General features: G+C 58.6%; 1 protein-coding gene and 1 long non-coding RNA gene across 7 annotated transcripts in view; one reads left to right on the forward strand and one right to left on the reverse strand.

Annotated features, from left to right (window-relative positions):
* The window catches only part of NAV1 (neuron navigator 1), a 188124-nt gene that overhangs the window by 101751 nt on the left and 58547 nt on the right, over positions 1-27826 (forward strand). For 5 of the 6 annotated variants that reach the window (XM_019750858.2, XM_074317113.1, XM_074317114.1 and 2 more), the window contains 2 exons: positions 10661-10763; positions 14114-14461. In XM_019750858.2, the coding sequence (XP_019606417.2) occupies positions 10661-10763; positions 14114-14461 (451 nt within the window). Of the gene's footprint in view, positions 1-10660; positions 10764-14113; positions 14462-27276; positions 27695-27826 lie in introns of those variants that run through there. The other variant, XM_074317117.1, reaches the window with a different exon arrangement.
* LOC141567946 (uncharacterized) lies at positions 20502-27504 on the reverse strand. Its single transcript, XR_012490987.1, has 4 exons — positions 27393-27504; positions 26869-27050; positions 21257-21502; positions 20502-20733 (listed from the first exon to the last, which is right to left on the reverse strand). It is a non-coding gene; the product is annotated as an uncharacterized LOC141567946 (long non-coding RNA).

The raw sequence follows: 27826 nt of genomic DNA on the forward strand, positions 1-27826 counted from the left end.
GCGGCAGCGGTGACTGCCAGCAGGGCTGGACTGGCTGCAGGCCCCAGGCTTGGAGGCGGGGAGGCGCGGACCTGGCCGCTAGCCCGTGACTCTGTCTCCTGGCAGCCCCGTGTCCATTCATTCCACGCTGAGCACGGCAGGCCTCCTCCTGTGGCCGGAAGGAGTGTGACTCCAGCATGTCAGCTGAGGGGGGCGGGCTCTGGGTGTCCGGCTCTCTGGTCTTTGTTGTCATTTCTCATTTATTTTGGAAGAAGCATGGACTTCAGAGTCAGACTTGGACTCAGATTCCGCTATACCTGTTACACACGCTGTGTGACCTTAGGGAGTCCCCTGGCCTCTCTGAGCCCACATCTATAAAATGGGGCGATGAGCCTCAGCCCTCAGGGCCATTGTGTTACAGGACAGAGTGGGTGCCAGTGCTGAGCACAGAGCACACTAAGTGAAAACTGTTTCCTTTCCCGTCCCTCCTGCCTCAGTAACTCTCCAGCAAACCCTTACATTTCGCCAGGATTTCCCCACCTCCTCAGCCAGAAGTCATCTTTAAAGCTGACCCTCCCCTCCTTGCTTCAATTTGCACCCAGGCCCTGCAGGGGTGCCTTGGCCTTTGTCCAAGCCTGAGCCTCTTGGGGGGAGGTGGGGAGACGTGTTGGTGGCACATGGACTGAGCCTGAGTGTCCCCAAGGGTGGGCAGCAGAGGGTCGAGGGGGTGGGTGACAAGAAAGGCGTTTCTAGAAATGGGGACCTCCAGGGAGACAGCCAGGCAGGAGGACGGCAGCTCTGTGCTGGGGAAGGGGAGCTGTGAGAGGCTTCCTTGGCAGAGGGACGCCGCCTTCTGGGGTGGCCCTGCCCCCCCACCCCCCAACTTCCTCCCTCAGCGTTCTCCTTAGATCTGGCCTCTGGCTCCTGCATTCCCCAGCCTGGCCCTGAGCTCGGCAGCTCTGTCGCCTTGACCAAGTCACTGCCCCTGGTAGGTCCTGAGAAGAAAGTAAGTGATGTCGGGAGTTAGGAGCAGGCCTGGGGTGGGGGCCTGGACAGGGAGTGAGCGGCAGCGCAGGGAGCGACATGGCAAAGGCACCGGGGCCTGGGCCGCTGGCTCCCCCTTGCTGTGCTGACTCCTCTGCCGGGAATTTCGTTCTCTGGACAGTCTGTCTGACCAGCTCTGGCCTCAGACGCAGGGCCCCGTGGGCTCATGGGATTGCTGAACTGAACGTGCATGAAGGCAAACCGTAGAGAGAGAGCCGGTGGCCTCAGTATAGGCCACGCCCACTGGGGGAACTCTCCGGTGACGGGGCCAGTGGGCTGACGGGCTACTGAGCGCCTAAAATGTGGCTAGTGCAAGCCAGGAACTTAATTTTACATTTCACTTAATTTTAATTGATTGAAGTATAAAAGGTGCTGGACGCCATTTGTCATTAGGGAAATGCACGTTCAATCTATAGTGAGATACGCCTCACAGCCCCCAGCGTGGCTGGAATCCAGCAGCAGACGCAGCCAGGGTTGGCGAGGGTGTGGGGAAATCGGGACCTCGCACTGGTGGGGACTGAGAAGTAGAATGTTAAACAGAGTCACCAGATGACCCCGTGTTGTACTGCAAGGCGTATATCCAAGAGACGTGAACACAGATGTCCATATAAAAACTTATATGTGAATTTCCATAGCAGCTTTATTCATAAAATAGGCAAAAAGTGGAAAGACCCAAATGCCCATCAGATGATGAATGGAGAAATAAATGTGTGTGTGTGTGGGGGGGGGCACACAATGGAAAATTACTCAGCCACAAAAAGGAGCCAGGTAGTGATACACAGTCAACATGAATGGGCCTGGAACAGATCAGTGAAAGAAGCCAGTCACAGAGGCCACATGTCATGGGTACACTTGTATGACGTGTGCCTAATGACACATCAAGGGAGCTTGGTGGTTGCCAGGGGCTGCAGCCACAGGGCCTGGGGGTGATTGGTGATGGGTACGGAGCTGTGGGGTGATTAATATTTGGAAATTAGATAGTGCTAAGGCTGTGCAACTGGGCAAGCAGACTAGAAAGCGTTGGATTGTTCACTGGAAGAGGGGGAGGTCGTGCATGACCCAGACCTCCCTTTGTACGTGCGCACCCACATGGGCTGCTGCTGGCTGCAGCACTGAACCGTGCGTCTCTAGTCAGACAAGCTGGGATCAGATTCCGCCTTTGCCATTTTGTATTGCTTTGCACAGCTCATTTAACGGCTCTGGGCCTCAGCTTTCTCAGCTGTACAGTGGGGGTGAGGGCTGGAGCACCTCACAGGGCTGTCATGAAGATTAAACGGGCTTGTGTCCTAAAGTGCGTGCATGCAGGCTGTAGGAGATACGCCAGCTAACATTACCAGTGTCACAACCAGAAACCCAGCCCTCCCTCCCGCCCTCCCTCCCCTGGTCATCTTCCCCTGGGCCCAGCCTCCACACCCTCCCCAAATCCCCTCACCCCTCCCCCATTTGCCTGCAAATGGTTCTCTGCTGTGTCAAGTGTTGCCATAACAACTACTCCCAGCACAGCGACTTGATTGGAGCAAGTGTCTCATGAAGGGTCTCGCAGCATCACAATGAAAACCTTCCCAGTAAACGTTGAGGTCCTGTCGGGGAAGGGACCACGCAGAGGCAGGCAGGCCCTTTTCTGCAGGAGGCCTAGCCTCCAATCTGAGCCCCAGTCCAAGTCCTTAAGTGACAGAAGACTGGGTACATTCGCGAACCCTCTCTCTGATCCTGTTTCCGAGGGAAATGGGTGAGAGAAGACTGGAGTGAAGCAGCAGCCTTCCCAGAAGGGCTGGAGGCCGGCTCCCTGCTGTCCCACAGGCCCCAGCACCGCCTGCCCCTGACTGACAGCACTCCTGGGCCGCTGGTGGCCATAAGCAGCTCTTCCCCAGCAGCATTTGTGCTCAGTCTGCAAGTCGTCTTCCAAAGACTGCACTTGCTGACAGGCTGGGCAAGGCTGAGCTGTGCCCAAACAGCTCTGCCTCACTTCCTGCCCTCCACCCGCTGCAGACAGGCTGCCACTGTGCCCCCAGAGGGCTGGGCGTGGAGGGGTGGCGGGTGGCTCCTCCCTTCTCATCAGGCAGGCTTCTTGCCTCGGGAACATGGCAGAGCAGCAGAAGCAAGACCTCTTGGCACAGATTTGAACCCCAATCCAGTCCCCACAGATGGCACTGTGTGCAGGGCAGTGGAGCAGAAAGGCCAGCACAGTCTCTGTGCCACTCTGGCCCTGAGTCTGAACTTGACAAGTGGAGCCTAAAGGTCCCGAGCCTCCCTGTTGCTGGTCGACTCCTCCCGGGAGCCCGCCACTGCTCCCTGTCCCCAGCCGTAGGACAGGCTGCCGAGGTGGGTGCTGCAAACTGGGCTGTTGTGCAAGGATGAGGGTGCAACCTGGGCGCTGAGCAGGGGTGGGGGAGGATGCCAGCCTGAGGAGCGCAGAGCCCAGGACAGAGGCGTTGTGCTGAACAGAATGCAGAGGGGAAAAGAGCTTTTGGGTGGCTGCTCCCCAGCCTGACTGCCGCCAGCCCTGCGGCCAAGGCGGCGAGGATTGGCAGCGCCCCCTTGTGGCCCTTCTCAGCAGCAGCCCCAGAGACCCTGGTCGGTGCTGGACTGGGCTGGCGTCCTTGGAGGGCAGGACACCCAGCAACTCTTCTCCGAAGCCTGCAGATGGGGGTGGGCTTTCCCAGCACAGACTGTGGACCTGGGCCCAGGGAGTAAGCTTGGTCTGAGGGCTCAGGACCCAGCCCCGCCACCTGGCATCAGGAAATGAAGCCCCAGTTTTGTGAGGGACACCCTGCTCTGCCAGTGTGCAGCACCAGACCGGATTTCTCAGAACGTGACCTGGTGTTTCACATCGCCCACATGGGGGCTTGCAACGGTGCAGACTCCTGGACCCCATTCTGGCCTGCTGAAGCATATTCTCTGGGTGACACCCTGGCACCTGCATTTTTAATGCCCTCTGGGTAAAAAGATGTGTATGGGCTTCAACCAACCACAAAGCTGTAGAGCCAGACTGTCAAAGTTGATTAGGGGACTTGGGTATCCCTTACCCCAACTCCCTTATTATTCAGATAGGGAAACTGAGGCCCGGAACTGGGAAGTAATTTACTCAAGGCTCCACGGCTAATTAGTGTGTGCCCTCGGGAAAACCCAGCCAGAACTCTCTACCTGCCCCAAACTGTCTTCCTTCCCCACACTCCCTGCCGCACACTTCCTCTTAGGGCAGTGCCCTGCCCATTGGAGACACATGCCTTAGGGTCTTATTGTGATCATTTTGCAACGTTTGCAGTATGTGCAGCGATACAATGTGCGGTGATACAATGTATGCAGTGATACAATGTATGCCACGATACAGTGTGTGTGGAGATACAATGTGTGCGGCGATACAATGTATGTGATATACACAAAGTATAAAAGTATCAAATCCTTACATTGTACACCTGACACTAACATAATGTATGCCAACTATATTGCAACTAAAAGGAAAAAGAAAAGAAAATCAAAACTGGAGGTGATCAGGAAAGACCCTTGCCTGGCACTTCCAAGCCAGGGATGGCCACGCATGCCCCTCTCTCTGGCCCCAGATTTGCTCCATTTCCGAGTTTTCCTGTTCTTGGCCCACACAGCCGTGTGGTTCTACATTACTTTTTCAGCCCTGGCTCTTTCTAGGGACTTGCCCCCATGCAGCAAATAGTAGGAGGGCCACTGGACCCTCAGCTCCGGTGTGGTTCACTGGCTGGGCGAGAGGGGTCAGGATTCTTGCACAAGGATGGTCCCTGGGAGCTCGTCTGGCGAGCAGGCGCTCTCCACAACTAGAAACATGCCGTTTGTCACGCTGTAGCGTTCTGTGACAACCGCCTCTGACAATATTGTGACTTACGTGGGGGGATGAGTGAAATGATAGGATCAGTAGCAGAGCAAAGGGTCCCCCACCGGTGTGCTCCCTGCCTGGCAGTAGGGGGCCTCTTGCGTGGAACCCACCAGCGTTCTTTCTAGGGCCTGTAGGGTCATCGGATGGGGAGGAAAGGGGTGGACAGTGAGGTTGGGATTGTTGTGGGCAGAAGTCTCTGCGCCCTGCCTGAGAGCAGGGAGATTTGTGTGTGGGGTCATCCAGCCACACGGCAGGGCCGAGCCTTCGAGGGCAAGGGAGAGTCCATCAGTGCAAGGCCGCTGGCTGCACGACCCAGCAGAGCCCACTCAGTGCGAGCGCTGGGTGGAGACCTGGCCGGAGTCAGGTGATGGAGGAGGGCGCCGAGGTGGGCCCATAGCACCCGCGCTGGCTGGACTTGAAAGGGTCTGTCCTCCAGTAGGGGACAGGGATGCCCAAAGACAATTGACTTGTCGTCACACAACGATCCTCCGCACACACTGGTCGGGATGTGGTCACACCAAGTCCCAAGGACCGTGTGTGGTGGGTGTGCTCAGTGTTATTGGGAGGAAGAGGCCGAGGGGCGAGGAGGGCTGCAAATCACTTCACTTTGTTGGAGACATACTTTCCTTCGTGATGGCTTCAGTTATAATGGTGTTAACCGGATATAACCTGGAGCCCAAACTGCGACAAACTTTAGAATTTAGAGTTGACTGGGACCCCCACCTTTCGTATCTAATAGGGTCAGGGGAGATTTTTGTCTCCTTAGGAGGTGTGTGTGTGTGTGTGTGTGTGTGTGTGTGTGTGTGAAGTGCTCACTCCTTCCTGTCCAGCTCATTGAGTCTAGCCAGGATTTCTACGTGGATCTATTCCCAGACCGTCCCACGAGGTTAATTCACACTATCGCCCCCTCTGCTGACGCGTCTCAGTGCATCACAGCACGGGTAGTGACACAGAGCTCTTGGGCCAGGACACACCCGCCCCCCCACTCACACCTGGGTGACACCGGGGCCTGCGTGACATGCTGCCACCCCCGTCTATAAAGTGAGAAGGTGGGCGACTCACACGAGTTGAGAGGGTCCATCCCCCGACCCCTGTTCCTCCTCTAGCCCCCCCTCCACCCAAGCCCGGCCACTGACAGTAAAAGCCCGTCTAGCTGTCAGCACAGCCAGTCCTCTACGGCCTCTGCCCGGGGTGACCTGCTGATGTGGGTTCTGAAATGTGGGTGGAGGGAACTGAGCTCAATAGGCAGTTGGTGAAGTTGGCTTCCTTGCCAGCTGATAATTAAGGTTGTAGAGAACTTGGGGAAATTGGCGTGTTGGGTGATGTGTCCTTTCCAGACCCTCCCCCTTCCCCAAGTTCCCTAATCTTTTGGGGTTACTCCCTCCGGTGGAGGTGCCCGTTCACCACCTTGTCAGGTTTTAGGCTGATGGACAGAGAAGACCACTGAGGCCCAGCATTCCCACAGCTGAGACTGGCTGCAAGGGGTCAGGCTTGAAAATGTGACATCGCTATAGTGCAGATAACTCAGGGACAAGGTTTGTCCCTGCCTCATCCACCGCTGCCTCCAAGTATGAGGGCCCCCCCCCCAGTCAGAGCACAGTCCTGGAGGAGAATGTAGGGGCTACCTGAGCTGTGCCCGGAGGGGTGGCACCACTCACCTGCAATGAGAGAGCCAGGGAGACCCTGCTCCCACCCCTGCCCTTTGAGCCACTGACAGATAAGAGCTGACATTAGTGGAGCACCTACTATGTGCAGGCACCATGCTAAGCCCTTGATGTGAATTAGCTCTTTAATCCTCACAGTGACCCTTTCAGGTGGGTACCAGCACTCTCCTCACTTCTTGTTCAAGGTCAAGCACTGTGGGAAGGGCAGCGCCAGGATCTGATGCGAAGAACTGTTCTTGCTGCCGCAGCAAGTCAGGCCCTGCCCCAGCCTCTGGCTCACTCAGCAAGTTGGCAGCCTTGCCCTGCTAGGGAAGTGTCCCCGTTCTGCCTTCAGAGCACACAGAAGGATTGTGTTTGCACCACGTCCCGTGCACCCGGGGTGTCCTTCTCTAGATGAAGCCACGCTCAGCGCTGCTGTAGTCTTCTGCACCCACAGCGGCAGGCGTGTCCACATGTCTCTCCATGTGTGTCTGCAGAACTGCATGTGTGTGATGCTGCTGGGAACATTCTCACAGCTACTGGCTGTGTGGGGGGGTGTATTTTGAGGCGCTGCATTGTAGTGGAAGGAAGAGTGGCTGTGGGGCTATGGAAGTACCTAGACACGGTGCCCTCATGTGGGGGACACTCAGCTCTGGGCATCCTGTGTCTGTGTGCACACCCGTGTGTCAGGTTGGCTGGCCTGCCCATCCTGAGCCCAGGTTCACGTCACACCATGTGGTCTGTGGGCTTGTCTGAGGGGCAGCAGCATGTGGGAAGGAACACCACCCCCCCGCCCATGCCCAGTGCGCTCCGTACAGCACTGTTGTCATGGCGACTGGGTCACCGTAATGACGGCTGGGGTGGGAGAGGCTCCTGCTGTCTGCTGCCGAGAAGCGCGTACACACACACACACACACACACACACACACACACACACACACGAGCTTTTAGGTCGTATTACAAAGTGCTGTGTTTCTCAGCTACCTCCACACCATCTCTGATTCCTGGGAGACGGTGAGAAAGGTGTGAAGCCTGGATTTGGGTTGGGGTCAGTGGGATAGAGTGAAGACCAGCAGTGGGTAAGGGTAAGGGGTGGAGTGAATTCCTTGCAAATGCCACTTAATTTGAAGCTAAAAATGTAGATTTACTCAGGGTCATGGATATAAATGTCCAATTGCTCCCAACGTAGGTGAAGTGTCTGCAGCCCTTTGAGCTCCAGGACTTCCCTCTGTGTGCATGTCAGTCCCCGCGTCCTGGGCGATTATCACCCATAGATGTTGGGCACAGCCAGACTTGGCAGGAGCCCCCCCCACCAGACCCACCCTGAGCAGAGCCTTGGAGAAGCAGGGTGTCATGCCCATGATGACCACCAGGGGGCACTGCTGGGGCACAGAGGGAGCTGCAGGTGGAGCCTCCCAGGACCGAGCAGGTGGGAGAGAACAGGGCCTGGTCACTCCCCAGCGAATCAGGCTCTGTCATCCCTCCTCCTCTGCATGCCCCAACCCTGCACCTGGGGGAGGCCGCTACCTGGTGCCAGATGTTCTCCCATTAACGTCTCTGTGCCCTCCAGCCAGTCACCCCCCCCTGTATCTCAGCCTCCCATCTCTCAGTGACCAGCTGGCACTGGGTCCCTTGTAAGGATTCTGTGGCTCTGGCTTTTGGCAAGTCTGTGAGCCTGTGGGGCAGGCGGGGAACAAGGGTGGGGGTCTCTGAGGGAAACCACCTGGGGAAGAGAAGAGGGCACAGTGCTCGGTGCAGTGAGAGGTGGGTCGGCGTCTCTTTTCCTGTCACTACTACAGTGTTAAGATCCTGGTTCCCACAACCCCCCACATCCCGGCCTGGAGCATCAGGAAACACAGTGACCCTCCCGAGGCTGGCCACCGTGGGAGTTAACTATTTTTCCCTTAAAAAAAAAGACATCTTTCCAACGGGACACTTATCCATCCATTCTTTTTTCTGTGGTTTTTTTTTTCATTGTGCTAGCATCCATCCATTCTTGACATGTTCGCTGAGCACCTACTGTGTGCTGTCACTGTGCTTATGCTGGTGGCGCACAGACAACCTGTGATGAATCAGAGGGAACAGGGGTGACTTCCTGACCTCGACTGTGACCGGTGCTACATGCTGGGCGTGTGGCCTTGGCAATTTACTTCTTCTCTGAGTCTTAGTTTTCTCATCTGTAAAATGGGGATAAGAGCACAGATCTCCCATAAACATCGTCAGGATTTGACTCGATGATATATGCAAAGGGATGGCACGCTCAGTCTCTAGGCGACTCCTGGTCACCCTCCTCTTTGGGACGGTGCACCCCTGGAGCTGTCTGTCTCCTCTGTCCAGGTTTTTCCCTTGTCTCTGCCAAACCCATAGAAAGCATGGCCGTGGCCCAGAGTCCCACATCTTGGCACCATGCTCTTGGTCCCCACATAGGCACTTTAGAACCAAGCTTTAAAAATATATACGTAAACTTTCTGATCCTGTCTGTGTTCTGTGCCAAGCCATCAGTGAAAGCTGTGGAGCAGCTGACAAGGTGACACTTGCCAGGATAAATAGGCATGGCAGCCACAGAAGTGACGTCAGGCAGGGGACAGAGATCAGACCCCTGGCACGGAGGCCTGCCGTTTGTCCCTTCTAGCTACCAGCATGGAGGCCTGGATACATGGTCCTCACCACAAGAGATGCCACCACCCCCACCCCAGCCTCCTACAGGCTCCGCAGGGAGGGGAAAGGAGAGAGCTGGGTGTGTAGCTCATTCTCAGAAAAGGTGCCTAGAAGGTTGCCGCCTGGCTCCCCGCCCGCCCTGCCCAGCCTCCCCTTGGCCGACAAGGCAGAGCAGTGCCTGCCAGCCGGCCTGGGCTTAGTCTTGGGGGAAATGCCTCTTGAAAGGTTTCAGAAATGTTCCCTTTGGCAGCTAAGGCACCTCACTCTCCTGCTGAGTCTGTGGATCGGGGAAGGGGGAGACTGAGTGGGCAGTTCGGTTTTCTAAGAGGTTTGCAGAGGGTCTGGGATGGGGCAAGGAACAGCAGCCTGCAGGGCCAGGGCGCTTGGGCTTGCTCCCACCATCTTTCTGTGGGTCCCGACTCTCTCCCATAGGTGGTGTCAAGGAGGCACTGGAATTCCACCCCATTTAGCGACCATGGGTCCCAGAGTCGAAGATAAGCGTGGGCAGGGCCGGGTCTTGTGCACTTTAGTGTCCTCTGGCCCAGAGTGTATGTCTGTCTGATAAAGGCACCGGATGGAGTGGAGGAAGGGAGGAGAATGTTCTTCACTGCTTCATGCCCAGGTACCCCTCGGCCTTCCGGGTGTTATTTCCACCCTGGAAAGGAGATGGGTGAATTTCGGTTCGCTGTCATAGATGCTCATCTGTTGGGCATATATCCCACCTGGAAACCAGGGTTGGATGAAGTGACCCCGATCTCCTTAGGGTTCTGAGGCCGGGGCCACGCCCACCCTCCCCTCCCCCTCCCTCAGGAGCGGCCCCTTGCTGGGTCTGCACTGCCCAGAGCTCAGTGCCTGCTCCAGAAAGCAGCGGTGCATCTCCTCCCCTCCCCACCAGCCGCCTCATTTTAGGGGCTCTGTCTGGCTAGCTCCCCCAGACCGCATGGAGCAGCTCCGACGTTCCCCGCGTGTGCCCGGACCCCAGGGGTGCAGTGTGCCCAGCAGAGTCCCACGAGCTCCCCAGGGTCCCCAGTCAGCCCCTCTTCCTAAGCCTGTGGTCATCTTGCTCGTAGCTTGAAAGCAGCCGTGGCAGAAGTATTTGTACCCCAGGTACGGGATACACCACACATCAGGCGTCCCCGCCTCTAAGAGCGTGTCTGAACCTTTGACCAGCATGCCACTGGAGGTGAGGTTCAGCTGACCTCACCCAGGGGAAACCCGGCCCAGGCTGCCCCAATGCAGCTGGAGCAGCGGCGGTCCCTGGGGAGCTGAGGGGCGTGCACAGACCCAGCCAGCCCCAGGCCTGCAGCCCCCTTCCAAGGTGGAGACTGCAGAACAGCCAAGAGCAGGTGTTGGGCCTCAGGGGGTCTGCGAGTCTGACCAGTGTGCCCAGGACGGCCCTGGGGAGAGGGTCAGGCTCCACGCCCCTGCCCCGGACTCCCAGACCGGGTCCCCCTCGCTCACTCACCCAGCGCTTCCTCTTTCCCTCCAGACCCAGAGTCCCAGAGGAAAAGGACAGTGCAGAATGTCCTGGACCTGCGACAGAACCTGGAAGAGACCATGTCCAGCCTACGAGGGTCCCAGGTGACTCACAGGTAAGCTGCAGGGGGGTCCCACCCTCCACCACCCTCGTCCATCTCCCATGCTGGAGGCAGGGCCCTAGGGCCTCTCCAGACGCCGCCTGAGCACAGAGCTCAGCCCTGCAGCCCTCTGCACTGCAGAGCCCTGCGGGGCCACCCCTGCGCGGAGCGGAGACTCCGCCATCTCGCAGGAGAAGCGGCTCTGTCTGCTGTCTGCTTGAGCATCAGATTCCCTTCAGCAAATGAGTTTGGAGATCCCTGGAGTGGGGGATGGGAAGCAGGAAGCAGCCTAAGACAGCGTGCTCTTGGAGGCTTTCTGACCCTCCTCAAGCGTCCTCCCCTCATTTGTCACAGGGGGTCACTCAGTGTTTCCCTCTTCATGTCCTGAGTGTCCCGCGTCCGAGGATTCTAGGATGGCGCCCTCCCAGCACCCAGGGTCTTTTCACCCTTTGCAGTTAGACTCTAAGCTCTTGCCTTTTCACCCTGAGAGCTCAGCGGGGCCTAGAGTCCCCCAGACTCCATGCCAGGTGGCCCCTCCAGCCACCCCGGGGGACCTTGCAGCCTCCAGCTGTACGGGCATCGCCCTCCTGAGCACCTCTCCCTGCAGGGCGTTCTGGCCACAGCGCTCGTGACTCAGAATTTCCCCGACTCGCTCCTTGGGCTGCCCAGATGAGCTCATGCTGTCAGCTCCAAGGGGGACAGAGGGCTGGGCTACCCTTGGGAGGTAGAGAGAGGGAGCAGCAGCCAGGATTGGGAAATCATGGGGGTGAGGAGGGGGGAAGCTCAGAGAGGGCAGGCAGCCTCTGCATTGGGCTGGAAGTCAGTTCCTCCCCATCTCCTGGGGTTGGAAGTGAGAGCAGAGTGGGGACAGAGGCGCAGTGGGAAAAGGGCTTTCCTTAGCCCAGGTGTGTGGCCAAGTGGTGTGTAGATTACATTTACATACCCCCATGACAGGGAACTCATTACCTCTCAGCCGTGCCGCCCACTGTGGGATTGCCATGGTTCTGAAGTGGAGCAGACCTCGGGCTTTGGTGGCCTTCAGCCACGGCTGTAGTCCTGCTCCCGCTGCCGACCGCCCTTCTCCACCTGCAGCACTCCGCCCCGCAGCCCCGTCCCTCTCGGACATGCAGCCCTTTGCTCCCACACGTCCAAACGGTTTTTAATGAGAAGCCAAAGCCCCTACTCCCTGGAGTGACCTGCTCAGGCCGCAGGCCCTGGCTACGGAAAGGGATGCGATGTGAGAGGACAGGGGATGGCAGCTCCAGGCCCTGGGACTCAGGCCCCTTACGTCTGCCTGCGCCCTCAGCCCTGAGCGGGAACCCGAGTAGGGCAGGGGTCCGGCTGGGCTCATCGTCTCAGGGACCCTGTGGTGAAACCTCGCACGCCAGCCCCATGCCAAGGAAGCAGAAAGTGCTTGGTTGCTGAGAGGGTCACACCCCCAGTGACTCACCCGCAGGGAGGGGCAGAGGCTGCACTCCCGCCTCCTGGGGTCACAGACTGTGAGAGCCAGCCCCAGCCCCCCAGGTTAAGCAGGACAGCTCGACCCCCAGCAGGCACTATTTGAGGGGGGAGAGGGTGGCCAAAAGCCTTTTGTATACCGCTGACTGGTTTGCGGGGAGCGCCCCAGGCCTCCGTCTCCGTCTCCGTTTGCAGGACAGGAACCAAGAGCCCTGACACTGCTTTGCTGTTCACTGTGGGCCCAGGGCCACCCCCGCCCTCCGTCTAGGCTTGTATTGTCCCTATTCCACACGCTGACAGCCAAACCAGCGACTCCCAAATCCTTACGGCTGACGTCCTAAGTACTTTCCATCCTCCAACCGCCCCCTCAGCCCTGGAGTGGATGGGACACATACATAGTCCCCCGGTAGGGAAGGGGCGGCCACAGCTCATGACACTGAGTCACACAGGCTGCTGAGGGCAGGTCTGCGTCCAGTAGGCTCAGTGCTGGACACCGGCCCCCAGAGCATGTCTGAGGGGCCTGCAGCCAGGTCCCCTTACCCTGCAAACTCTCCAGCTGACTCTAGATTCAATTCCTTCCAGAAACCTTTGTCCCTGTCCTGCTTCCTCTATTTCCCCTGGCTCGGTCCCAGGCAGGGAGAGCTCTGGGTCAGGGGGCTGGGCGGGAGGGGAAGTGGAACTCTCCCTCCCCCTCTGCTGGACCACTGCCCTCCCCACCCCAGAGTGTGCTCCCCCGAGTGGGGGCTGGGCGTTGGGAACTAGAGTGCTGAGCTAGTCTCTCTCCCCGCCGGCCCTCCACCAACTCAGGGCATCTGGAGATGGTTTGGGGGATAAAAGTGGGCAGTGCAGCAGAAGAGGCCTCACTGCCAGAGCTAGACAAGAGGTAGGCAGGGGCCGAGCCACAGGACCCGACACCCAGCACAACCCACACTCTACACCCATCTTACTGGGTGTAGACGGGCTACCAACACCAGCTCTCCCAGAGCTCTCGTCCTGCTCCCTAGGCTCAGCCTGGCTGGTGCTAACCTGGGCGTGCTTCCTGGGCCTGGCCAGGCCGGGCCCGAGGCTTGGGACCCTGGCCATCCTGCCTTTACCCCAGCACTCATCTCCCCTGCTCTCTCTATCCAGTTAAACTGGGTCTGTTCCCTGGTGACGTTCTTCTCCACCCGCTCTGGGCCTGTGGCTGGGACCAGTCTTAGTGGGAACATGCCACCACCTCGGTTCCCAGAGCTTTTCTGCACCCTCTGTGCGCCACGCCAGACTTGGCGGTCTCTGGTTCAGGAATCAACTAGCCCTCGTCTCACTCACAGAAAAGAGGTGAACAAATGAGTGCCTGCTATTCCCAGTTGACCAGTCTTTCTCACTCCCCCCTGGAGGTCTCACTGGGTCCCCCCCGTTTATTGAGCACTGTCTATGTACATGTCTGACCCCACAGCCCCAAGAAGTAGCGGCAATGCTACTGTCCCCACTTTAAGAAGAGGAAACGGAGTTTTAAGGTTGATGACTTTGCTCAGCTCACTTGCTAATACCTGTAGGAAATGATGCAAAGCCAGGTCACATCACAAGGTCTCTGCTCTCGGCGGAGTGTCGGACGCCTCCCCAGCACTGAAAGTCATTTCCTTTGGCAACTTGAGATGATACATAATAGGAAAAACACACAAACAGGAAGCTGTCTGGAGGAGGTGGCCTTGGGCAGGTGGGGAAGGCGGTGCTGGGGTGCAGTCTGGGGGGCGTCTGGAGGAGGTGGCCTTGGGCAGGTTGGGAAGGCGGTGCTGGGGTGCAGTCTGGGGGGCGTCTGGAGGAGGTGGCCTTGGGCAGGTGGGGAAGGCGGTGCTGGGGTGCAGTCTGGGGGGCAGTCCCAGGACAACTGTGCCGAGAATAAGCCAACGCCCTCTGCTCCCACCCAGCTCCCTGGAGATGAGCTGCTATGACAGTGATGACGCCAACCCTCGCAGCGTGTCCAGCCTCTCCAACCGCTCCTCCCCTCTGTCCTGGCGCTACGGCCAGGCCAGCCCCAGGCTGCAGGCCGGCGACGCGCCCTCCGTGGGTGGGGGCTGCCGCTCAGAGGGGCCGCCCGCCTGGTACTCGCACGGGGAGCGTGCCCACTACTCGCACACCATGCCCATGCGCAGCCCCAGCAAGCTCAGCCACGTCTCCCGCCTGGACTCCGACGACGCGGACCTCAAGTCCGGCTACATGAGTGACAGTGACCTTATGGGCAAGACCATGACGGAGGACGACGACATTACCACCGGGTAAGGGCGAGCGCTGTGTGGCTGGGGACAGGGCTGGGGGGACATGGAGAGACCAATGGGACGGGATCCCTTAAAAGTGGAGTGGAGCCCACAGCAAGGGTTCAGGTCTGCTGTGCTGCGACGGGGACCTCTCTGTTCTGGAAATGGACTTGGGTGTGGTGGGTGGGGCCGACGTCTGGCGGCTGATGTCTCTTCTCATTGGTCCCTGTGGCTGTCATTCTGTGGTATGTCAGCCCCTCTGTCCTTGACCCCCAAAAGGCTGCAGCAAGGGCACCAGAAAGTCCTGTGGGTCCCAGCGCTTCTGCTAGCTCTGCGCCGACCTTGGACGACCTCGTGCGCTTCTCCATTTGTAAGAGGAGGGTGATAAGACCATATCTGTCTGTGTGGAGAGGCTGCTAAGGAGAGAAAATGAAAGTGTGTGGGCGAGAGCGGGCGTGAAATGTCCGGAGCAGCTCCTGTTCCTTCTGCAGCTTCGGGGACCCCTGTCCCCTGTCCCCTGACCCCTGACCCCTGTCCCCTGACCCCTGTCCCCTGTCCCCTGTCCCCTGACCCCTGACCCCTGTCCCCTGACCCCTGTCCCCTGTCCCCCGTCCCCCGTCCCCTGACCCCTGTCCCCTGTCCCCTGTCCCCTGACCCCTGTCCCCTGTCCCCTGTCCCCTGTCCCCTGTCCCCCGTCCCCTGACCCCTGTCCCCTGTCCCCTGTCCCCTGTCCCCGTCCCCGCCTTCCCCCGGGGCCCTCAGTGTCTCCCCGCTGCTTTCTTTCCCTGCCAACCTTCTGCCACTGCTGCTTCCCCCTCCTCCCTGCTCAGCCTGTTACACCCTCGGCCCTGACCTTGCTCCATGGGACCCTCGTCTTCTTCCCTTTTTCTGCCCAATGGACGGGGTGGGGTTTGTGGAGCAGCCTGGATGCAGGTGACAGTGTGGGGGAGGGGAGAGGATGGGAAGAAATAAGTGATGCGGGCTCGAGGGGTCCTGGCCCTGAGGTGAGAGCCACACTGGTGCCGGAAGCTTCTCTGCGGCGTCTCTGCTGACCATACTTCACTCTTCCTTCTCGGTTTGCTGGGGCCCTCCGGGGACCACACAGATAGCAGCAGCCCCCCAGCAGGGATGACCTCTCCCCAGGAAAAATCTCAAACTTGGAGAGAATGGAAGGTAGCGAGCGCCACCCACTGCGCCCCACCCTGGGGTGAATCAGGGGGGTCCGGCAGGCCCATCCAGCCACCGGGCTGCTCAGGACCAAAACAGCTGACGCATGAGCGGGGCTGTTTACTGCCTGCAAATCCCAGGGCCGCCGACCTCACGGCTCCGCCAGCCTGCAGCTGTGCTGAGGCCGTGCCGGGCGGAGCACAGCCAAGGAGCCGGCCAGCTGCTCTGCACGGCCTCTGCCCGGCAAGCGCCTTCTGGCGGAAGTGTCAGGTCCCTGTGCTCTGGAGCTCCCAGGCGGGTGGGTGGGCAGAGGGAGCACAGCCCCCTCATGTTGGAAGGACTGGGGCCCAGGTCCGCAGGGAGCTCCCAGATGCGGTGGCCGAGAGACTTCTGATAGCTCCCACCCCATCGCCCGCCCACTGGCCATGACACAGGCCCCAGATGTTGGAAGGGGGGTGGGGTGTGGAATGCTGGGCAGCGCGGCAGGAGAGGTGCCCTTGAGCCCCCTCAGGGACCGTGTACGTGGTCCTGGGTCAGTGAACAAAGCAGGGCTCACTGAGATGGCGGGAAGCAGCACGCCCCTCGGCACAGCCCGGTCGCAGACCCAGGGAGGCCAGGACCGCGCCCGCAGCGGGACGCAGACTCGGGGGACGCAGACTCGCGCTGGCCTGGCACTGTCCATCGCTGAGCTGCCTGTTCGCTGCCAGCTTGCAGAGCACTTCCGTGTGTGGTTTTACGGTCAGTCTGCAGGTAGCAGGAACTCCCCACACGTGAACTGTTAACGTCCTTGCCAGGACTGGAAACACGTGTCCTTAAATTGGCCCCGGAAGTCAGAGGCGGGGTCCCTGTGTGATCGCCGGTGGTTTGACTGTCACTGCTCCATACACGTTCTCCTGGTATACCACGACATGTCTTCTCGGTAGGATCGGCACCTGGATGCCAGCCCATCGTAACGGGGGACGTGCAGCCTGCACCCCACCCCCCAGCCTCTTCCTGGTCCTCTCATCCCCCTGTGCTTTCCATTCAGGTGTTTTACTTTAGGAAATGCCCCATTGCTAAGACACCTCTTTTTCCTGCTCATAAAACGGTAGGCCGGCACCGCTTCCCTTCCCGCCACAGTGACACGCGTCCCCATGGCCCACAGCCACTGCCCTCCCTGCCCTCCTGGAGCGCCAGCACGGGGCCAGCAGGGGAGCAGCAGCCGACTGCTGGGCTCCACGTTCCCCACGGGTGACACGATCAGCCAGAGGTCCCAAGTGAGCCGTGACAGTGACTCCCGGCTACCTGCTGGGGGCCGCCACTTGGGGGCCCTTCCCGAGCCAACACTCAGTCCTGTGAGTGCTCCCCACTCCACCCACGTGGGGCCCTCCCCTGGGCTGCGACGTGTGCCAGCTCAGAGAAGGGGAATTCCCCAAACGACAGCGAGGAAGGTGGCTGCCGCCGCCACCAAAACAACCACATGCCGTTAAAAAACACGTATTATTGCAGTTGTGGTAAATACGTTTGTTACGTGTGTTAACACGTCAGCCACATGTAAGGGCGCAGTTCCCACCTTCCCAAACTGGCACCCTGTGTCCCATGTCCCCTCCCCCAGCTCCTGGCCCCCACCACTCGACTTTCTGTCTCTCTGAATCTGATGAGTCTAAGTGTCTCATGTAAGTGGAACCTACAGAGTCTGTCCTTCTGTGACCGGCTATGTCACTGCGCACAGTGTCCTCGGGGTCCATCCAAGTGGCAGCAGGGATCAGAGGCTGCGTGACAGTCCAGGTGTGGAGGGACCAGGCCACACCTGTTTATCCGCTCAGCTGCCAATGGCTGTTGTGAACGAGTCTGCTGTGAACACAGTGCAAATGTCTGTTCGGCCTCCGTTTCACTTCCTTTGGGTCTGTACCTAGAAGCGGAATTACAGGATCATACAGTGGTTCCATTTTTAATTTTTAGAGACACCTCCATGCTGTTTTCCACAGTGTCTGCACCATTTTACATCCCCAGGGCATGATGTGTCCAGTTTCTTAAAAGAAGTACGCTCAAAATACGTCTTTTCTTTCTTTTTTTTAAATAGCCAGGCTCGTGGGTGGGTGTGAGATGGTGTCTCACCGTGGTGTTGACTTTGTTTCCCTAAAGACTAGTGACGCGAAGCTTCTTTTCATGTGTCTATTGGCCATTCGTATTGGCCTTCTTTCGAGAAATGTCTGTTCAACGCTTCGCCCGTTCTTTTAATCAGGTGCGGTTTTGGTTGTCGAGTTGCAGGAGTTCTTCATGTGTCTGGCTCGGAACCTCTAGCAGATACATGATTTGCACATGTTTTCCCCCATCTGTAGGTTCCCTTTTCATTCTGCTGACACTCCTTTGATGCACAGTTTTTCATTTTCACCAAGTCCAGTTTACCTACCACTTTTTCTGTTGCCTGTGTCATATCCAAGAAATCATTGCCAAGTCCAATTACATGAGCTTTCCCCTATGTTTTCAGAGCGGATGGGGCTTTTTAAAAACATAGGGTCCAAGTCGCATCCCAGATCCAGCATGTAGGTCCTGTCTGCCCCAGGAAGCCAGTTGTTCCAAAGCTTCTCAGTCACCAGCCCACCTTCCCAGGAAATACAAGCACCTTCTCTGCAGCCTCCGGACAGCCGGTCTTTCAGCCTGGACTTGCACAGGCGCTGTTACAGGGACCTCATTCTGTTGCAAATAGAATAAAATTGTAAGAAAGTTTCTAAATAGCACCTGAAACCTGCTTCACTGTAATTTCTGCCTATTGATTTAAATTTGGTCACGGAGAGTGGGGGACATAGAATAAGTGTAACTCTTCATTCAAATATTTTTACATGTTCTCCGTGATATATTCTCTTCTCTGGACCGCCTCCCCCCTTCCACGCACACACACACACACACACACAAGTCCCCAGCTTATTTCAGAATTCTCCTACATGACCCAGTTTCTCGTGCTTGTCCGGGCCAGCTCCTCTGGAAGCTCTCAAGTTGTCAATCGTCCTCTTAAATTTGGCAGCTGGACGGGTCACCGCCTGACACTGGTCCTGCCAGGGTGACGTCCACATTGTGACACTGGGCAGCTTCGAGTTGGCTGCTGCCTGTCCTACATGACAGCCCGGGACATTCTTACGTCTTGAAAAGAGGAAAGGAATTCGTTTCTCTAAAAATAGAAAGGTCTGGAATTTAATCTAATAAGAAGATAAGGTCCACAGCCATCTGTCTTCCCCATCCCAGCACCCAGGTGGGAGCGGGAGGGAGTAGAAGACAGACCCTGCAGAGGTGAAGGCACCGGGTACAGGGCCACGCGTGCCAGAGGAGAAGCTCAGACGGCTCTCCCTCCGTCCACCCCCTTACCCCCACTCTAATTGTGTAAATGGCAAGCTGGGGGGCTGTGTCAGAGTTTTGCGGGGGAAGGGACAGGAATTCCAGGGCCCCCCACGGCAGTACTGCTGCCCTCCCTCCAGGGGGCACCACTGACACCGCACAGGACTGCTGTCCAGCGACCTTGCTGGCGAGGGCCACAGAACCCTAGACAGAGCCAGCAGACCCCATGTGGAAAGGCTCTGGGTGTGTACTGGGGACTGCGCAGCTCTTGGCCCCTGGCTGCCAAGCCCCGTGTCTCCTCAGGTGGTTCCCTGCTCTGTGTGTGGCGGACAAACCCCGTTTTCTGCTCCCTCCTCGCCCCCCCCACCCCAGCCTGTCCTCTTGAACTGTGCCTGGGGGCTCAGGAGCAGATGGGATTTGTTTCCTCCTTGGCTCTGAAGTGCCCTGACATTGAAAAATGTCAAATAAAATCAACTGGAGGCCCCTGCCCTCCCCCAGGCTGGCCCTGTGCTCCCGGAGGCAGTGAACCGAAGCCTTAAAGAGACACTGTCCAGCCTTGCTGAGCAGCCTGGGCCTCTGCCCCTGCCCCCTGCCCAGAAGGAGACACGGTCACTGCTGTCCAGTTTGCTGACGTCTGGCCCCACGATGCCCAACCACCTTTGGCCACGGGAGTTTTCACCTGGGCGCTGGGTTTGTAGGTTTGTACAAGGAGCAGAGAACCCTTCTGAATTGGAACGGGCCGAGAGAAGAGTCCTTCTGCCTTTGTCTTCTGTGTCCTGGCAGTTTTTTGGGTGTCCCAGCCAGTGGGCAGCTGGACCAGGCCTGGCTTTGGCCCAGGGAACACAGGATTGGGGCAGAGGGCAGAGTGGGGCTCCCTGGGGAGGACCGAGCTCAGGAAGGAAACAGTTTCTGCCCTTGGGTCGTGTCACCTCTAAATGGGAGCAGGACGTCGTGGGGCTATGGCAGGAGCAGTGACAGGTGAAGGCTCGCAGCCAGACTGCCTGGGCTCAAACCCTCGTTCTTCTCACCAGCTACGTGAGTCAGCCTCTGCCGTGGTTTCCTCCGCTGGCAGTGAGGAGGGCGGCGGTGCCCAGTATAAGAGTGACGTGAGGATGAAGCCAGTTAGTGTTTACGTTCCCTGTGTTCCCTGTGAAACGTGTGCAGCAAATGCTAGCTGTCGCTTGTCAGCCATCTGATAACAGATGTTAGCAGGCTGACAGCCCTCAGCTGTCCCCTGCACACTCTCCTTGATGACACAGTATTTGGAAACGTGCGTGTGGACCTTCATGCTTGAAAATGATGTTTCTGGTCCTTGTTGGCAGGAGGACACACTAAGTGGTTTTCCCAGCAAGACGGCCCTGTCCTGACCACACCTGTCTGTGCGATGCCCTCAGTGGCACACGGTGCCCACCTGCGGCCTGGGGACCTGGAGCATGTGGGTGTGCAGGGTCCCACAGGTGAACGTGGCCCCTTTCCCATCACCTGGCTACTGGGCTGTCTGTCCCTCACTCAAACATGTTTGTCATTGTGCGTGGAGAGTGTCTTGGGCTGGGGTCCCCGAGAAGTGACCTGGAGAGAGAGATCTGAGTGAAGTGGTTTATTTGGGAGGTGACTGCAGACAGCACATGGGGAGCAAGGAGCTGAGTCAGGCAAGAGAAAGGACACCAGAGCAGGTGTGTCCATGGGTGGGCGATGGCCAGGTCGGCTGGGGCAGTACGTGGAACCCAGCAATAAGGACATGTGGGTATTTCTCTTCCGACTGCCACCGTGTCCTGGCTTGTGCAGCCTGCTGCACACAGGGTGATAGTCACAGGCTGCAGAGGGGACATGGGTGGGACACAAAGGCATCGATTACAAAGGGGGAAGGTGGGAAGGAAGGAAGGGAAGGAGGGTTTGGAGTCAGTTTCCCGGATCTTATGGGAGGGAGGGAGTGGCTTCAGAGAGCCCCCAGCTCTTGAAACAGTAGTGGTAGCACCCCTCCGTCTGTGTGGGGTTAACCTGCATCTCAGCGTCTGTTCAAATTCAACAGGGTTGGTGGCAGGTGGGAGTAAGCCAGGTATTCCAGAGGGGCAGCTGGGTGGATGCTAGTTGCCATGGCAACTGATGCAGGCTGTGTGTAGCCCCTCCTATGGTGTGTCCCTGTCCCAGTAACCTACAATTGAGCGACTGGGTTCTCACCTAGTTAGATGACATGCAATTTGGTTGACAATCAGGATCGAGACGGGCATGGGGAGGCTGTTAAGATGGGTTGACATTTCCCCACCAGCCCCGCCCACCTGCCCGCTGCCCATTTGTCTCTCTTCTTCAATCACCAGCCCCCTCCGTTCTCCCACACACCTTATGTTCTGGGAGCAGCCGGCGGGGCCCACGTGGTGCCTGGAAATGCCGAGCGATCTGCTTCCAGAAAGAGCATGCGTTTGGAAGTGCGGCAGGCCTGTTGGAGAGCCCAGCTCCGAGGCTTTGGGTGGACCGCACCCATTCTGGTGGTGATAGTGGTGAGTCCAGGCTTGTTGTGCGGACGTCGTCCTATGTTGTGTCCAGACATCGGTGTGCAGCAGGGGCTCAGTCAATGTTACCTCCCTCCTGTGGGATGGCACCGAGAAAGCCAAAGCTGTGAAGGTGCTAAAGGCCAGCTGTAGAAGAGCTTTCCCGCCTGCCTGGTGATGCCCACTGGACTTGTCTTTGCTAAATCCGCTTCCTCCGGAAGCCTTCCCTGATTAATCACGGTGCAACATGATTTCTGTCCAGCTGGGTTGTCCTGGCGCTTGTGTCTATAATTTGTACTGTAGTAACTTGTGCTTTTATGGTTCTCTAATAATGGCGTGGTGTGTGTGGCTTACAAAACACTAACAAGGCATTATCTTAGTTAATCGTAACAATACTGTGAATTAGGCGTTCTTCCCCCAATTTACAAATGAGGAAATTGCAGCCCTGACTTACCTGGCCAGGATCGCATAGCTCACAGGTACAGCCCTGGAACAGAAGCCAGGCCTCTGATGCCCACAGCCTGGCTCTGCGCACGCTCCAGGCGGCCTCTCCCTCTGGCCTCCAGGCACCAGACGTCTCAGGCTGGCGGCCAAAGACCCTTCGTTGCAGCCGAGGGAAGGGCAGCAGCAGCCCAGGCAGGGACTTGCCATGGAGCTTTGCAGGAGGCCCCTAAGCAGCTGTGGGGCCTGGACGTGGGGGCGTTGGTGGGATTAGCACCGGCATGGCATGGGTCGGGGGTCACGGGGACATGGGCGGGAGAGGCTGGTGTGGGTGGGGGCCTGTGCGTGGTCAGATCCAGGGTGAGGAGGGCGCGGGGCACAGACAGACACTGTGAGAGCCCCCAAGTCCCGTGGGAGGGGCAGCTGGATACAAAGATGCTGTGTGCGCAGCAGAACCCCTGGCACAGGGCAGAGGTCGCAGGCCCCTGGTGGGCAGGCCATGGGCAGGGCTGTGTGGCCTCCAGACAGGCTAAGTGACAGGCGGAGGGACTCCTCCAGGGAGAGGAGCAATGGGAGTGGGGCGGGCGTGTCCCCACCAGCCCATGTGCTCGTACTGAAAGGGGACTTGGGCCCCGTCCCTTCTTTCTTGTGGGGCATCTGCAGCCTGGGAGACAAATCGGGCTCTGGCCTCAGTGCCACCCTCTCTTCCTGACAGCTCACCCTCGCCCAGCTCCTTTCCCAGCCTGTCCTCATTGTCACCTTTCTCAGTCTCGCCTTCCTGTACTTCGAGGTCTGGCTTCTGTCTCAGCCCCTGTGGGTCTGATGACGGGTCAGTTCAGCCATGACACAGCCATGTGGCCAGACTCGGGCAGTGGGGTTCTCAGGACCGCTGACATTCTGCCGAGTGTCAGTGGACGAGGAGGGACACTGCTTATCATGCGGCTGTCACCGCCCCTTCTGAGTCACAGTGAGCCTCTGCAGAGGGGCCTGGAGGATGGCCAGCTGTCTGTGCCCACGTGGAGCAAACTTCCTCAGATGACCCCCGTTTTTCGGATTGATCCAGAGCAAGGTGCTCCTGGAGCAAGATTCCAGCTAAGAGGTCCTGCCCGCCCAGCTCTGAGCAGGTGCCCTGAGGGCTGGAGGCGGCAGCTACTCGGACTCACGCCTCCACTAGTCCCTGTGTTTAGTTTCCTGTCCTTGGGGGCCAGGTCGGCAAAGTCAGTGGAACATTCTGGAGCCCATCTGACCTGGGTGTAATTCTCAGTCTGCCCATCACTACCTGTGTGACCTCGGATAAGTAACTTAGCCTCTTACTGCTAAACTGTCATTGTGTGAAAGGAAAGATGGTAATAAGGCCCCCACCCACACTCACACACACACTGACTCACACGTGTGTACACACTGTCACACGCACACACTCCAGCGAGGCTGGCTGAGGGTCCATCAGCCCGTATGGGACAGGAGCTTCTCTCCCGTCTGTCCCCATCGTCCCCTCTGCCCATGTTCTCAGACCCACACAAATGCTGAGCTAGGATGACTGAAACAGTGGCCCTGTCTGTAATCAGGAGGCCCGTCCTGTTTGCTGCCTCTCCCAGCTGTGGGGCTGAGGAAAGCTACCCGCCACGCCCCCTGTTGTGTAATATGTACAGAGCAGAGCGCAGCTGAGAGCCGGCTGCTTCCTCCAGCTCAGGGGTTCCTGCGCGGTGCATCTGCTCTGCCCCAGCTCCAGGTGGTCCCGCCTCCCCTCAGCGGGGCGGAGCCCCAGGCTGGGCCCAGGGGGGAGCTGGTGAGACTTGGGGGCGCTGACCAGTGGAAAGAATAGGAATGGAACCTGGGTTCCGAGTGAGGACCTGGAGCAAATCACTGGCCCTCTCTGAGCCCTCACTCCCTCCTCTGTGAAAGCGAGGTTGGCAGGTTGTCAAACCAGTTGATCTCTGAGGATGTTTTCAGCTCTGACCTTCTGGCTTCTCTGACTCCATGAAGGGGGTATGTTCCAGGCTCCCTGGCAGGTCTTCCAGGAAGGGCCCGAATTTGGTGAGGAAAGGTGCAGCCTTGCTAGGTCAGGAGTGGAAAGAAGCTTGCCAGGGTCCCACCCAAGGAGCTCTTGAAAACTCAGCATCCCTGAGAGGTCAAGAAATGCAGTAGAGAATGGCCTCTAGCCTGGGATGAGTGTCGTCATGGCTTCCACGCCCGTGGCCAAACCATCTCAACTGCTCTGGGCTTTGATGCTCGAAGCTGCCTTACAGGTACTACAGCTGCCTCCCTTAGATTCTGGGCTGTTTGGAAATACAGTCACGGATGTGACAGTGCTACCCAGAGGCTGGGGATGGTGTGACAGATACTTCTGTCAAGGTCACACAAGAGGATTCCCCAGGATTCAGGGGGGTCCCTGGGGGGCCCGGGCTGGGTTTTAAAAGCTAGGATTAGGGATGTGGCCCGGTCATTCCCTGTGGAGAGCAGTGTGGTCACAGAACCAAGTGCCACTCCCTTCTGGTGAATCCTTTCTCCTTCCTTCACATCATCCCTCTGTCTATATGGCTCTGTTCTGATTCTGCCAAGATGCCTCCCGCTCAGTCCGGCCAGGAGCCAGGACAGCCAGGACATGGCGGGGTCTCCAGACCCAGCTTTCCCCCACAGGCCTGAGGGAGCTTCTCTGACTGGCCTAGTCTCAGGGAGTAAATCCCCTGTAATTGATGGGATAGAGGCAGTGAGAGCAGATCCGTGAATACGCTGGAGGCCAGCCTGGGGCCCTGGCTTCTCAGGGTCTCACCAAGAAATCTGGTGTCTGGTCGGGCCCCAGGTAGGGAATACTGGACCCCAGGCCTCGTGGAGCTTCCTGGCAAGTCTCTCTTTTTCTTGCCTCACTAACCAACCCCTTTGAGTTGGTTATCGGTAGACAACCAGAGACCCCAACAAACTGCCTTGGGATGTCCTGGCTGGAAATGGAAATTGATCTGGAGCAAGGGGGACTCAGGACAGAATCACCCCTTGTGGGAATCTGGCCGACAAACCTCATGCATATTAGTCTGGGCTCTGCCCTCTGCTTTGGACATTTCCTGGCCTTTCTGTGCCTCAGTTTCCCCCTTGTAAAGAGCCATTCTGATGACCTTAGAACAGGGGACAATGAGGTCATGTTCCCAAGGGCTCTTTGAAGAGAAGCACAGAGGGGCAGAGAGGCTTGTCTGAGATGGACAGGCCTTTTCCTCCCCCTCTGTGGTGGGTTTTCTCTGGAGAAGTGCCTGCCATCCAGCTCCCTCTCAGCAGCTGCCCCCACTCCCTCTGCCCCAGACTACAGCCACACAGCCTGGGACCCAGAAAGAAGAGCTCAGAGTCACCCCCGAAGTGCCCCCCACTATAGTCAAGGCAACCAGGCACCATACGCCCCCACTCTGCCAATCCCCAGCGATGGGCAAGGCCATGGGCTGTGCTTGGACAGTGCTTCTACCTAGCTTATCCCCAGCCCTGCTCTTCAGGTACCCAAGCGCCTGGGCCTGTGGCTGAGGGCTGCGGGGTGGGGGTGGGGGGGTGGGGGGGTGGGTAAGGCAGGGCTCTAATTTGCATGCACCTTATTTCAGTAGCAAAGCCTCAGGACCCTGCTCCTTCCCCTGTAAGAGCCCCTCCAGCCTCCACCAATGGGAAGGTGGGGAGAGGAAGGTAGACACTGCCTTGCAACCCACTTTCCTTGTGTAGAAGGAAGGAGGACCATGTGGACGGCAGCCTCTGATTCTACTGGACTCAGGCATTAGAGAGCCTCTTAGCGGGACTCAGAGGCTGGGAGCCCCATCCCTGGGCTCAGCTGCTGTCTGACTCAGGCTCTCTTTTCAAAAACATTCTTATCACTGTTGACACACAGTATTATATCAGTTTCAGGTACAACATAGTGATTCAATGTTTATACAGCTTACAATGTGACACTTTCTGGCTTGTCCCCATCCCTATGGGGGTGAAATGCTCAGGGAGGGGGGGCTGCCAGGTGTGAGCAAAAGGGATGGGGCTTCTTGGGCCCTGCAGGACCGTGAAGGAATGTCCAGGGACAGTGCAGTCCCTCTAAGCCCCTGTTCCTTATTGCTGTCAGGCCCCATCTCGCTCCCTCCGGGCTCTGCCTGGAAATCCACCTAAGAGGAAACCCTGTGCATAGAACAGCTAGATCCTGAGAAAAACATGCCCTGCTGCAGGGGCCCAGACAAAGTTGTTTTACTCAGGATTCCGTGCTGGCTGAAGAGAATCCCGTATGTGCTGTCACTGTAAGCTGTTCCCCAGATGACCCCGGCCAGCCCCAGCTCAGCTGTGCAGGCAGAACTCCCCCACAGGAACGACTGCCCTCTGCCCTCTGCCCTCTGCACTCTGCCCTCTGTTAGGTTGATGCCTGGGACTTCACCAGGATGGGCTTGGTCCAGGGAGGGCACCATCCTGAAGTGAGACGGCAGAGTGCTGCAGGGAACCACCTGCCCCGCTCTGACCCCCTCAGAGCTGGTCTGCTTGGGACCGGTGGTCTTTCCACGTGTCACCACCCAGATCACTCAGGATAAAGGGGTAACATCCGTTTGTGCCCCATGCTGGGGGCGGGGCTGAGGGATTACTCCCCTTTGAACTCAAAACTTAGGGACAAAACTTGGCCCTGATGTGCACCCTGGGAAACAGACCCCTCCCCAAGGCAGACGGGCCAGAGACACTGATCAGAGACACTGATATTTAAAAAATGTCAGTGCTGTTGTTTAAAGAAATTGTGGGTATAACCTGTCCATTTCTAACACGTAGGCGTCCCATTTTGCCCTGCTGTCACTTAGACTGGACCCAGCTTACACCCTCAGCCCCTCCCAGGAGCAGGGGGTGAGGGGGGCTCCCCTTCCTCTGAGGGGAGAGGCCCTCCATGGGGAGCCCTGCTCCTGGATCCCACTTTTTTTTTCTTATTCTCCCCTAAAATCTTCGCGTGGTGGGACCCTTCCCCAGTCATCAGCTGAATGGCCCCCGGATGGAGGCACAGACCCAGGCATGGGGTGCACTCCTTTGTCACACGCACACCTGTCACCCAGTCCCTTGCCCAGAGCTGAAGTGTTGGGCCGCGCCCCTTGAGGTCATCAGCACTTCCGGAGGTCGCCTCGTGTGCCCTCTCAGAGGGCAGGACGGGTCCTCAGCCGGCCTCTGGCAACACGCATCGGGGCTGACCTTCCATTCAGGCGCGCCCTCCGAATAATTTTGAAAACCTGCAGAGGGAGCAGGGAGGAAGCTGGGAGGAAGCCCCCTTTGGGAGGGTCCCGGCGGCCTCGCCAACCCCGTACGCACCCCCCACGCACAAGGAGACCTGGGACTGCCCGCTGCTCACACCCCTTGTGCGGGTGCAGCTGGCCTCCCAGGGGTGAAGTGCGGAGCGGCTCGGGAGGGGGTCGAGGCCCACCCACCCCGCTGCACCACCGACTCCCGAGGGTCGAGGGTCGGGGTCCGTGCGCCCCGCTGCATCCCCGGCTATGGAGAGTCGGGGGACCCCCAGCCCTGCTGCAACCCGGCTCCTGGGACCCGGACGGCGGCCGCGGCGGCTCTTTGTCTACCTGCCGGGCGTTAAAGGACCCGCTCTCAGCGCGCGCCGCGGGGCCGGGGCGGAGTCGGCGCGGGGGAAACGGGGCTCTGTGGCTTTAAGTGCGGCGGGGCCGCGGGGCGGCGCGGCGGGAGGAAGGGGGCGGGGCTCGGCGGGGCTCGGCTCCGGCCTCCGCGTGGCCCGGCTCTCACCTCCCGGTCCCGGGCGCGGACGCGGCTGTCCGGGGCGAGGCGCCCCCCGCGAATGGCCGCGAGCCGGGAAGATGCTCCACCTGCCGCCGCCCCGGCCGGGGAGGACCGTGCGCCTCCCCCGCAGGTAAGCCCCCGCCGGCCGCCGGCCCCTGTGGCAGCCCTCACCCCCGCCCCGGCGCCCGCCCCCAGCTCCACCGCAGCTGCAGCCTCGGACGTTGGGTGGGGGTTCTTCTCTGACGGGGGGGGGGGGAAGGCC

The sequence above is a fragment of the Rhinolophus sinicus genome, linkage group LG12 (genome assembly GCF_036562045.2).
Source record: "Rhinolophus sinicus isolate RSC01 linkage group LG12, ASM3656204v1, whole genome shotgun sequence".
In the NCBI taxonomy this organism is placed as follows: Eukaryota; Metazoa; Chordata; class Mammalia; order Chiroptera; family Rhinolophidae; genus Rhinolophus; species Rhinolophus sinicus.